This window comes from Limulus polyphemus, unplaced genomic scaffold, assembly GCF_000517525.1.
Source record: "Limulus polyphemus unplaced genomic scaffold, Limulus_polyphemus-2.1.2 Scaffold4792, whole genome shotgun sequence".
Taxonomy (NCBI): domain Eukaryota; kingdom Metazoa; phylum Arthropoda; class Merostomata; order Xiphosura; family Limulidae; genus Limulus; species Limulus polyphemus.
The window spans coordinates 61,620-74,928 of NW_013670402.1; the positions used below are offsets into that span (position 1 = coordinate 61,620).

General features: G+C 31.2%; 1 protein-coding gene across 4 annotated transcripts in view; it reads left to right on the plus strand.

Moving 5' to 3' along the window:
- Positions 1-13,309, plus strand: part of LOC106471691 (serine/arginine repetitive matrix protein 2-like) — a 53,908-nt gene that overhangs the window by 36,321 nt on the left and 4,278 nt on the right. For 3 of the 4 annotated variants that reach the window (XM_013932308.2, XM_013932309.2, XM_022400304.1), the window contains exons 7-11: positions 1,230-1,377; positions 7,306-7,622; positions 8,816-9,082; positions 10,035-10,550; positions 10,939-11,070. In XM_013932308.2, coding sequence (XP_013787762.2) covers positions 1,230-1,377; positions 7,306-7,622; positions 8,816-9,082; positions 10,035-10,550; positions 10,939-11,070 — 1,380 coding nt within the window. The remainder of the gene's footprint in view (positions 1-1,229; positions 1,378-7,305; positions 7,623-8,815; positions 9,083-10,034; positions 10,551-10,938; positions 11,071-13,309) is intronic. The other variant, XM_022400303.1, reaches the window with a different exon arrangement.

A 13,309-nucleotide genomic window follows, 5' to 3' on the forward strand; every position in this document is an offset into this window, starting at 1 on the left:
GAAACGAAAACATATTGGGCACTACAATAGAATGTCCCAAAACTTCTATAATTTATGTAGAAACGAAAACATATTGGGCACTACAATAGAATGTCCCAAAACTTCTATAATTTATGTAGAAACGAAAACATATTGGGCACTACAATAGAATGTGCCAAAACTTCTATAATTTATATGGATTTTTTTGCTAACCAACATATTTAATTTAAACACATGAAGCTCTCCTCGCAAGCTATCAGCTTTGACTGTTAAAACAAAACGGGCAGTTGTCTGATTTATATAACTTAGAATATGCTCTTTCTGTTGGCTGTACACATTTCCACTTGAACAAATATAGTGATATCTCAATAAAGCAAGAAGATAAAGAGGTTAAAATATTATATTCTGGCTTTTTAATATGTATAGTATGTATTTCTAATTGGTTGAATAATATAAAGCCATTATAAGGAAAGACAAATATAATGTATAAATGAGGAGTTGGGGGTCCACCATATCATGTGACTAAGAGGTGCAAATTGAGAATTTATATAAATATTTCCTTTTGTAATTAGGAAATTAAAATTTAGATGATATAAAAATTTGAATTATAAAGTGTCTTTTTGTGCCAAGTTTACAAACATACATTGATAATGAAGTAGTGTAATTAAATGTTCATTGTAACTCGGTAAAATGATTGTGACACACTTTCACTCTCCCATACGCATAGAGTTAACTTGTTAATGATCTAATAAATATCAACATACCAAAAATTACCATTAAAAGATCTGTAAGAGCTGGTTAATCTAATGACAAACTTGGTAGTGTCAACTCCAGGCTGGTGTAGTCGATTGAAAGTGCAAGTCCAGTAAAAACAGAGCAATTTAAATCATTTATCAAATATGAAGTAATAATGTGTGAAACAAACTCAAGATATTCTCTCTCTCTCAAGCTTGAATCAAATCTACAACCAGATTAGGCTAGACCTCGAGCATAAAATGTTTATAATCGTGGACTTGTTTTAAAGGATAGTATAGTGTTCTTACAAGTTTGTAAATTACAATGTCAAACTTGTAAAAGTTTTCCAATAACAGTTTGTGATATATAGCTAAACCTCAGTTGAAGATCCAATATTAATGTAAGAGATTTTCTAGAATGTTTGCTGTACTTTTATTACATTTTTTTTCTTGTCTTGAAGGTTGTATTGATGTTCTAATAACAATCTTTTTACTGTTCTGCTCTAATTATTACAGCTCTGATTCACCAATTGGTAAACGGTACAAGCAGAAACACAAGAAAGGGGTGAAGAAGGGACATGAAAAGAAAAAATATGAGGAAAAGACCAAGAAAAAATCAATAAAGGAACATAAGTCTCACAGAGAAACTCAAGAAAATTCAAAGGTAGGTGTGATCAAATGAATTTTGAATGGTTAATAACAAATAAAATTTCATGGATCAGTATGTGGTAAGGAATTGGATTTGGGAGGCACAGCCTTTGATATAAGTGGTTTTAATTTTCAATAAACATTCTCGTAAATTTCATTGGTTCAGAGTTGTGTATTTGTAGGGTAATTTTACTTACACCAGACGTTGGGGGGACACTGAATAATGTTAGAAAATAGCTTTAAAAATACATAGCTATAAAACTTTTTTTATTCCGACATGTTTGTAAAGCAGAGTGAAACGTGTACTGCAGGTTTGTAGAGAAATTAAACAGTTTATATATTGTGAGTATGTGTGATATCAGTGTTGATGTGTGGTATACACAAATAATTCATTTACCTTACTAAAGCATGCTTCCCCTTGAAGGCTTAACTCTTGCAGGTGAGATGATAATAAACTATTCTTTGCTTTTCCTTTTTTTGCTTGATGTTTTTAATTATATCAATCTTTTTCTTTATTGTAAAGCTAAGATTGTTCCAACTTAAGGATGAAGTATTTGTAATTTTATAAGTAGTTTTTTAATACACCTGCTATAACTTTATGAGAAATGAATGTTTAGGGAAAAAATAATAGTATTTTGAATTATTAGCTGGTTACAGTGTTTATTGAAATGTTTTTAATAGTCATTAAACTAAAGAAACAACCCACAAAAAAACAAAGATTTTGCTTCCAGGGCATTAATAGATTTTGTTTTTCTTTCATTGTTTTATCAATACCATAATCCACAGTCTGACAGGATGTAGATGTAAAAAAATCTGAAAGAATTAATGATGTTGCACTCACCAGACAGAGAAGTGTTCTATGCAAATAGACATCAGAGTTTAAATGTTAGTTGGCATTTTGAACATCAAGGGAAACTTTAGTCATGATTTTAAAAGTAAGATACTTACTCTGATAATTTCCGACCGTATAACACAATAAGGAGAACACTTTTAAGCAAAAAATTTGTACTGTGTCATTTAAAGAGGTTTTAATGGTGGGTAATGACTCATTTTTTATAGTTTAATAGACTTCATCCACCAAGAGTCAGGGTGAGAATTTACCTTGGGTTTCCATGATTCTTCTTTTAGTCAGTTTGGGTCATTTTTTAGATCAGTTTGAATTTGGTGAGAAAAATGGATTGGGGGGGGGGCAGCATCAATGTTTAAATGGTCGGGAGAAACAGGTTCTCAATCTAGTATTGCTATTTATCTGTGATGTCTAGTGGTAAAACATGGGGAACTGGAATGTGCTAATTGACGAACCAGGTATGTCTACACAAAAGTTTCAGCTGTTAATTCTCTGTCATCCATTTTTGATGCATGTTGTCTAATACTGAATTGGTTGGGCAATAGTGATCTTTTAAATATGCAAGAGTGGCAAAAATAATTGAGAGGGGGACAGGAAAATGTTATCAGAGAAATAGATAATGGACTGAAAACAAATTCAGACGGAACTAGATGGAGAGTAATGTCAGTCGGAAGGTGAATTTGTTTGGAAAAAAGGAGTTCTTGCAGGTATGGCAAGCTCTTAGAGAAAGTGGATATTGCCAGAAAGACCATGTGCAGCTTGCGTAAAGCTCTCATTAATTACTCATTTCACAGAGCAAAGTCTTATGTGTATGAAAAAACTTATCTGCATAAAAAGTACAAGCTATTCAATTGAACTTCGGTCATCTTTGAGTACAAAGCATCACAGACACAATGTTGATAGACCTTAAACATTGCTTGGATTAAGAGTCAGTCACAAAGAAGCTCAACTAACAGAGGACCTGCTGCATCTACAAGTACAATTTATAACATTCACCGTTTGTTTTTGAAAGCCAGTACCAAAAGAGATGAAGTCACACCACTGGTTCTCTTGGGTGGCAATTAAAATGCAGATTACTAGGTTATACTTATTTTGTACTTTTCAGCTATGAACAGATCTTTTGTGTATTTTAAGACCTTTTGAAATAATTTCAGTTTAAAACAGTTTCTAAAATGAGTAATAATAGAATATGAAGTCTTACTATATACATAAAAAACATTTAATTTTATAAAATGATGGATTATATTGTTATACCTTAATTTTCAAGAGATATATAAGTTATATCTTTTGTTATTTGTAATGGTGTATTATGTTAATTGGTTTTGTATGATTTTATATATGTGTGTGTGTGTGTGTGTATGTAATCCTGTATAGCTATTAACTGTGCCATATTGTTTAAATTGTTTTCAGTTAATATTTCTTGCTAGTGTTCCTTTTGAATTACAATGCATTCATTCAGTCTCATATCCAACCTGATGAAGATTAATTGCTTGAAACATTATTGCCATGTGAAATAGTTGTTTATTTCTTGAACTATTTTACTAGTAGAGTTTTCATCTTTTTACCACAACATTCAGTCATTCTCATATCAGATCTTATGAAGAGTAGTTGCTTGAAATGTCTTTGCCAAATAAAATATCAGTTTTTCTTTTCTGAATATTTGTTCAAAAAAATATTTCTTTTGTGTTTGAAAACAGGCTTACATGTCGTGTGGACTACTATCTTCCTAATAGAATATAAAGGTTCACTGTTCTAGATAGTTGTATGTGTATCTTTTAAATGTACACACTGCTTGCACCTCGGGGGACCTAAAACCCTGTAGCTTATGGCTTTTTGAAGATACACACGCCCCCCAGTGGCACAGTGGTATGGTCTGCGGACTTACAACGCTAGAAACTGGGTTTCGATACCGTGGTGGCCAGAGCCCATTGTGTAGCTTTGTGCTTAACTTCAAACAAACAAACAATGAAAATACACACCTTTCTCCTGTCGATGTTTTTTCTATTGAGACATTCTCACCCCTGAAGTTTTTATTTGAAGACTGTTATCTCCTAACTACCAGGGTGGATGAAGTTTTTTTACACTATTTAAAATGAAGTAGTATTAGTATTATAATTTCCATGCAGAGATATAAATTTATCTATAAACAAACAGCTAGATGTTATTGCGTTTTGTATTGTTAGATGAAAATTGTGCCGTTTGAGAGCCCAACTGTTTGTCCACAAATAGCAAGTCATTTTATAGAAATATTTTAAAATGGCTTAAAAATAATGAGCTTATAATGATTTTTGTTCTAACTGAACCATTTGATTTAATAAATAAATGTTTGAAATAAAGTGATCATTAAAAATCATAAGGTTTTTTTTTTAATGTTAAAGTATGTTAAGATTTCTGCATTATGTGAAAGTTTCAAACAAGCTTGAATTATGTTTATACAAATGGAAAATTGACTCGTCATACATTAGAATATTCACACTTGTTCCACTCCACATAGATACAGACACTCTTGTTTCAAAGCACATGAGTATATGTTAACCACAACTTATACAAAAGAAAATTATCACATGATAGACTAACAATACTTCCTCCTACTGATCGAAACATTAATTTAGATGTATTGAACATCTTTTTGGTAGATGGAAGTAGAAGGGTGTCCTTTCCAATGGTTAAAAATTATCTTTCGCTGTATCCTTTACAGTTATACCATGTCTTGATAATTACAGTTAGTTGCATCTAACACAGAGGTGTAAGCAACTGTTGCTCCTTCATAATAATTGCCATGAATAGTTAGCCAAAAAAATAACCCCTATGGACTCTTTGATAAGCTGTTGTTCTTAAAACACAACAATTAACATTGTATTAAAATAAGTTGTAAGTTGGGGGCAAGAAATAATGGTAAACATATACCAGTGCCAAGTTTGAATGGTAACATCACCTTTATTTTAAGTGTTTTAGATTCAGCACAAGAAATAATTATGTTTCAAAATATTAACCTTAGATGACATTCATATCGTGGTTCATGTTATTTACATCTGCTGCTACTTGTATTGAGAAAAACATCCAAAGATCTCCTCATTTATAGATCGTGCACATAACACATTGAATTGATGAGGAAATGTTAATAAAACTGAAACCTTAGTTGATGAAAATTATCCAAGCTAATATCAAAAGTAATGATCTTTTTTTTGTTACTAATTTTTCTCAAAATCTTGACTTAGCATTTATAAATTTTGGAAAATAATGTGCATTCAGCTATATAGTTAAATGCTGGAAAAATTTACTCACTGAAGTATTACTTAAACTTTTCTAAGACTTCTAGCTAGATATCTTTAGTTTGTCCTTTTTTATCCAGTTATTTGAGCCAAAACATTTGAAGTCATGGTGTTATAAAGATTTTCACCTAGCTGCTCTACTTACAAGAGATTCAGGTGGTATTTTACACTTAACATTGTGTCTGCAGTATGTGGAGATACGTTGCTCAGTATAGATTAGTTTTCTAAAAGAACTCGATATGAATTGGTTTCACATATCTGAGTTTAGTTTTTTATGGAAAAATTTTCATACAGTTAGATTTTTTTTCCATAAAACATTCTTTCTCAACAAACATCATTTTAACTTATAATAATAAGTAAAAGTTTTGTATCAGCCATACTGTAAAATTATATTTCAAAGGCAATTGTTTAAAACCAGTTTTAACTCAAATTTGAACAGGCGCTGCCATTGTCTGGTTGAAAATACTGATTTACCCATCAGACGGTGACAGCATTTGATAACATTAATATTTCTTTGGCTGAAAACTAATCCAAACCACCTTTTATAAATAGACTGGAAATTGTATAAGGTTTGGTGATAATTATTAGGACATCATGACAATAATTCCAGCAGAATATGGAAATAATTATGGGTTTAATGAGTTAATTAACATTTTAGTATATAAATCAGTATGGAATAAATGAGACAAAACTAAGTTGAAATCATTACTTGCCAGGTCTGTATGTATGCAAGACCTTCATATGCTTTATACATTGTAATTGGAAATGATGTCAAACATATTTGTGAACTATGTAAGACCACAAAATTGTCTTGATTTTGTAGCAACTCCACACAAAGTTAACTCTAAAAAATAGTTTGGTGTAACTGTGTTTGTGTGTAATAATTGACTTCAGTTAGTGTTTTGATGTACATAGTATTTTTACTGGATGATATGTAACACTTGTGATTTTGTCTTGATACTCAACTGCTCCCAGTAGGATTGGTCAAACAGTAAGTATAAGTATGACAATATTGCTAGCCAGTGTCCAGCGAACATGGGACATAACTGACAACATTTCTTCTATGTTATTGCCACACTTCTGTGTATCACAAATAATAGATTTTTATGCATGATGAAAGTTAATACTTAAGTGTAATTAATTTTTATTACATATATTATTAATGCTTGTTTACTCTAAGAAAATTCAAAGAAACATGTAGTAGTATGAAACTAAGATTATGTATACAGAAGAATGGTAGTAAAAAAAAATCACCTTTAAATATTAACATACTTATCTAAACATTAACTTTAATGTGACTCACTTTTCATGGTACATTTTGTTGATACCACCTGTACATCTGTTACTAGTTTTATAAAAACAAGTATTTTAGTTTTTATTTCTAAAACTTTATTGTCAGCCTTATGTTAATATTTAATTTCTTTTTTGGTTTTGATGAAACAACTAAGAGTATTTTGGATAGTTTTGTTATTACTGACTAAAATAATTAATGTTATTTAAAAAAACTGTTGTAATACATTTTAAAAATTATTATTTGAGGTGTGTGCACTTAACTAACATCTCTAAATCTCTTAATGTACGAAATATGATAGTTAATTAGGAATTTCCATGATTATCTTAAATTTGAAAGTATCCCCTTGTAATAACATTTTGTTAATTCATTTAATAATTACCTTTTAAACTTTAACTTTTGTTTTAAAACACTAAGAATAAGTTTTTATTCTCTCTATTAGTGAGTTGATTTTTTTTTTTAATAATTATACAGACTTGTATATCACTACAAAATTTGGACAGTGATAATGTATTGTTGTACTTTGTTTTTCAGAAACATCTTTCTTGGCACAGTTCATCTTGTTCAGTATCACCAAGTCCTCACTCTCCAAAAGTTTTGCCACTCTTAAATGTGGACAAGCACTCCCGTTCAGCTAGAAAACATGATAGTGTTGCAAGGAAATCTGACAAAAAATCTAGTTCAAAACGAGATAGATCCAGCTCTACAGAAATATCTGCCTATCAACAAAAAATTGATAAAAAACGCAAAGCTTCATTATCAAGTTCTGATAAAGAAGAAACTAAGAAAAACAAAAAGAAAAGAAGAAGCAAATCTTCATCATCATCATCACCTACTGGCTCATCTTCTGGGTAATTTAACTTGCTGATATTCTTCATGCTTCTGAAATGCTGTTACAGTTTCTATATGGTTATAACGGTGTATAAAGAGTAGCCCAAGAGTTAATGATGGGTTGAATAGCTTTCTTTCCTCTAGTATATCACCTCTAAATTAGGGACAGCTAGTGTCGATAGCCCTCATGTAGCTTTGTGCAAAATTCAACAACAACAAACTCGTTTTTCAATGAAGACTGAACAACTGTAAAAATATTTTTACAGTTGTTCAGTCTTTTAAAAAATTTCCTTAAAAAAATCATAACTTTCAGTGCAAGTTGTTTATCATTTCTAAAATTTTAGTTTTCTGTATGATATGTAGAAACCAGTTTTTATTTGGAAGTTTTATTCATCATCGGCCCATGCTAAGATCTTAAACCAGTTGGTTATACTGATGTCACATTGTTCAACAAACATTAAATATACAACAGTACTTGAAACTAATTTGTAATGTTTGTGTGTTCCATAAGTAAGGTATACTTTCATTATTTGTTTATTATACTTTTATTACACTGATTGTTTTGCATTGTTAGCTTAGTATATGAACTTACGACTCACCTAAATCTCCTAAATTAGCAAATTATGTGAGGTATTATTGGGTTTATGGCCAAAAATATCATTAAGAGTGAGGGTACCCAACTAATGAAACAATACATTCTAACCTTTATAAGTAAGAATGTAAGAACAGTATATTTAATCAACTGTACTTGTTACCAGATTGATTTTTAGTTTTGATCAAAGTAGACAGCTTGCTTTGTTTGTGGAATCTGTAATATAGTGTAAGTATAAACGGTTACTATGTTATGATCTTGGTGGGAGAATCTTTGATGTAATGTAAATATAAACAGTTACTATGTTGTTAGCCAGGTAGGAGAATCTGTAAGGTAGTGTAAATATGAACATTTACTACGTTATGAACTAGGTAGGAGAATCTGTATATATTATAAATATAACCAATTACTGTATTGTGGACCAGTTGGGAAACTCAAATTTGTGTGGAAAATGAGAGCAAAACTACACATAACATTCTACTTTAGTTTTGTCCTTATGTCACCTGTTTAACTGAGGAAGTAGTAAGCAATTCACACAACCTAATCTGTGCTATATATAAGAATGCTGCTGTACTATGTGTCGTTAATGATTTCATTATATTTTCTGTTGAAACTTAATAGTGAGGAAGAGCTCACCAAGAAGAAGTTATACAAGAAACATCACACTAAAATAAATGAAAGTAAATGGGATATAGATGATAAAATATTAGATTCTCGAGGAAAGGAAAAGATTGACCGAAGGTACCCAAAGGAGAAATCTCAAACCCCTGAAAGAGAAAAAGGTCGAGACTCTCGTTCTCTAAGTTATTCCCCAATCCCTAATAGTCGAAGTTTGTACGCACGAAGTCGCACAGAGGCTGATTCAACATCAAAGTTGAATGGCAAGAGGTAAAAAAATATCCAGATTTACTGTAGTTGTTTGAAGTGAAGATAAAGAAAAACAAAAGTATTAGAAACCTGTCATTTATGTTATTGTTGCTTAGGCCATTACTGTATGTTATGGGAAATAGGTTTTTTAAACTGAAGAACTATTCGATTTAAAACTGAATTTAACACTTACTAATACCTTGCTTACCAGTAGAATCCATTTTACATTTTTATGCAATCACATCATTCAGGCATGTGAAAAAGGGCATGGATTTGAAGATTTCTGCAGATTAGGTAATGGGTGGGGGAAGGGGGGGGGCTGTATAATCAAGGCTGAACTGCCCTTGCCTCTCAATCTATGTAGATTCACGGAAAGTACTTGTTCACACAGTCATAATTTGAGACGTACTTGAAAGTCTGTACAGTATCGCCAAGAATGGTAGCTTTGATCTTGTAGCAGCAGAATTAGCATTATAATTATAAGCAAATGTTGTAGTAATAACTTATTGTTCAAATTAATATTAAATATGAGAAATATTGTAAACTTTTTTCTTGTTCTACTTTTTCATATAAAATTACTTTACAACAAAGAAAAATTTTGGAACTCAGATTTGTCTGTGGCCTACTAACCTCATCATTAAGAAATGGTTTCAAATAGTCTATTTGCACATACATACACACACCACTTCTTTTAAACTAGTTATTTATGAAGATTTTAATTTTGAGAAATGTTTCTAATGGTGAATAATAATGTTGTTCTATATGATTCTGTGCCAATAATACTTTTAAATGTATTTTTAGTATTTGTAATAATTTTCAAATGATGTTAATAAAAATGTAATATTTTGCCTGAAGTATTTGCCAAACTTTGCATGTAAACTAATGTTGCACAAACGTTTTATTAAACATACTTCCACTGTAAACATTTATAGTTTTAAAACCTTTACTATTTTCTAAATTTACATCAATGTAGATCTAAAATAGCCGGCAAATATCATGATGAAACCTCCCGATCATCCCTGCCAGAACGAGGGGAGAAAAAAACCGATAAAATCAAAGAATACAACACCAAATCGCCACAGTCTGACTACAAGTTTGATTATAGAAGAGATGAGGCTCAGTACATTTCTGCCAAGAAAGACAAAAACCCATCTCCAAGAGCAGATAGAAAAGAAGTTTATACATACAGTCGAGATGAAAGCAGGTATTCCAAATCCCAGAGCATTAGTATAAGCTCTCCACGTAGAAAAAACAGTGGACATGACAGTTCATCTTCGTTGTCTTCTTCACATTCATCTTTACCTCAAAAAGCAAAGACGTTTTCAAAATCTGATTCCCATGAAGCAGTATCACCAACCCCGGATTACCAAACTGCCAAAAAAAGAGGACATTCCAGGTCATCGTCCCGATCTTCGATACGATCTAGGTCAAGGTCAGAGTCACACAATTCTTCTGTCCACTCAAACACAAGGACACCGTCTTCTCGAAGGTAAGTTAGCTACTTCGATGCATTTCACATAAACAGGATTTATGTTTGTTCTCTGTCTTGTTCATTCTGTTTGTTTGGTTTACTTGTAAATATTTTATTTAGTTTATTGTGGCTTAGTTCCCTTTTATTAGAAATAGGAGTAAAACATTATTATGACAAATACACAGCCACTTGAGTATGAATTGCTGTCTAATTGTTATTCTTAACTGTGTAAAATCTTCATAGGAGTCTGAACCTGAACAATTATAATTGAGAACTGAACTTTATTTACAAAGCTATTTAATTGGCTTTAGAAGAGAAACACAAAATTTTCTTAGTTTACTTTTAAATGTAGTGTAATATTTTATTCTGTAATGGATATTACAGACAAAGCCTGATTTTTCTTTAGGAACCGTAGTAACAGTACAAAGAGTTCTGTTTACCAATCTTCATCTCATTCAGTATCACGATCTAGGTCAAGAAGTGGAAGTGAATCCCATCAAAGCCGAAGTTGGAGTAGGTCTAGCAGAAGAAGTTCTAGGTAAGCTGTAAAAGATTGAAACAGCTGCTTCAGAACTGTAAGCTGTAAGTAATTCATTGACAGACCCTTGGAGTTTTGGGGCTAGTAGAAGATTATGAAAGTTCCTAAGCTAGAAAAGAATACTAATAGGTGCTTTGAGCTGTCAGACTGATATGGGATTTTGAAAGCTCCTGATAAGATATGAAAAAAACACTACCAGGTGTTTCAAGTTGTCAGGCTGGTTAGGGATTTTGAAAGTTCTTGGCAAGATATAAAAGAGTACTAATAGATGCTTCAAACTCTCAGAATGGTTGGGAATTTTGAAAGATTTTGATAAGATATAAGAGACTAGTAACTGGTGTTTCAAACTCTTAACCCTATCGCAATGGGCATCCTTTACTGCACATGTCACGAGGTTTTAGTGATTGTATTCAAAATTTTATTAATCTACTTTTGTTTTATGTTATTCCAATTAGTATAGCATAAAATTTTAGCTAATAATCCTAATATTTCATATTTTAATAGTACGTAAGTTTAAGCTCTTAATTTTATATGGCAATATTTTAAAAAAATCCTGCATCTTCTCTTCTCTATTTTATCCACCACCCCTCCAATAAGTACACAATTAAATGCAAGTTACTCAGTATAAAATCATTATTGCTCACACAAACCATAATTTTTATAGCCATCAATTTTGTTTGGTTACAGAGATATGAAATAGAAAATCAGACCTCTCTTGCCACACCCACTTATCATATCCTGTTTTTCAGGATTTGTTAATAATTCTCTCTTACGTTTAATTCTATACTATCTATATCAAGAGAAAGCCAAGGTTTTCATCTATCAAATGATGTATTCTCTGACATTGATTTCTGCACAGAGAATTGTCAGTTTCACTGTTAGTACAAGCTTCGTTCCCCTGGGAAAGATAATGACTAACTTAGATGAATTTGTAATGGCTCTTGTCACATCCTTAGAAAGCCAGAAAATTGTTTACTTTTTGCATGTTATTAGTCTATGTTGTATGATGCATTATTTAATTAAATAAAAATTATTTAGTGCATTACTACCATTAGTATATAAAAAAGTAGGGTTAAGTGTAATCGATAGTCGACAGCAAGAAAAAAGAGGATTCAGGTAAGGACTTTATTTCATGCTTATTCTTTATTTATTATTATAAAAGTAAGTAAAATGTAAAAATAGGGATCTCTTTAGGTTAGTTAATGTTAGATTAGGTAATATACATAATAATAATGATAATATAATAAAAATGCTTCATGAAGTATGCAGGCAAGCAGCTCATGGATAATGTAATTCGATAGCGTTATGTTACTTTCCCAAGTAATTTACAATTTATAATGGTGCAAATAGTAGTTAAATGCAGTTCAAATGACAATAAAGCAATAAAATTTAATTATAAATAGATCTATACTGTTAAGAGTTTAAAGCTACTTAGGATAAGTGAATGTAGTTTCATGTTCCAATAAAAAGAAAAAAAGAGTGATTTAGATTTATTTCTTTTTTTTTTTTTGGTGGTTACAAGTTTAGTCAAATTGACCAATGTTGTATAGAGTTAGGGGAAGATAAAATATAAAGTTTTACTGAAAACAGACATTTGAAATGTATTTAGGAGGTTTTAGAGAATACACAAATAAAATCTGAGATTTTTGAGATGAAGAAAAATATTTTTAATATTAACATGAAAATCAGTTCACACACATACTATTCAAAACAAATACTCGATATATTCACAGACAAATCTTTAGTAAAAATACTTTATTAAAAAAACAGATTTTTTGTGTACAAGGTACTTGTCATATATACTAAAAGTCTTCCAAATTTTGCGAAGATATACACACACTGTATTAAAAGTTATAATATTAAAACTATATACAAGTAAAAATGGTTCCATGGTTGGTACCTGGGGCCAACCCTGTATTGAGAGAGCTAAGCTTGTTGTGGATTTGAAAATTTCCTGGTAAAATATAAGAGAGTACTAATGGGTACTTCAAGCTGTCAGGCTGGTTATGGTTTTGAAAGTTCCTAACAACATATTAGAGAGTGCTAACAGGTGCTTCAAGCTGTCAGGCTGGTTATGGTTTTGAAAGTTCCTAACAACATATTAGAGAGTGCTAACAGGTGCTTCAAGCTGTCAGGCTGGTTGGGGATTTTGAAAGTTCCTAACAACATATTAGAGAGTGCTAACAGGTGCTTCAAGCTGTCAGGCTGGTTGGGGATTTTGAAAGTTCCTAACAACATA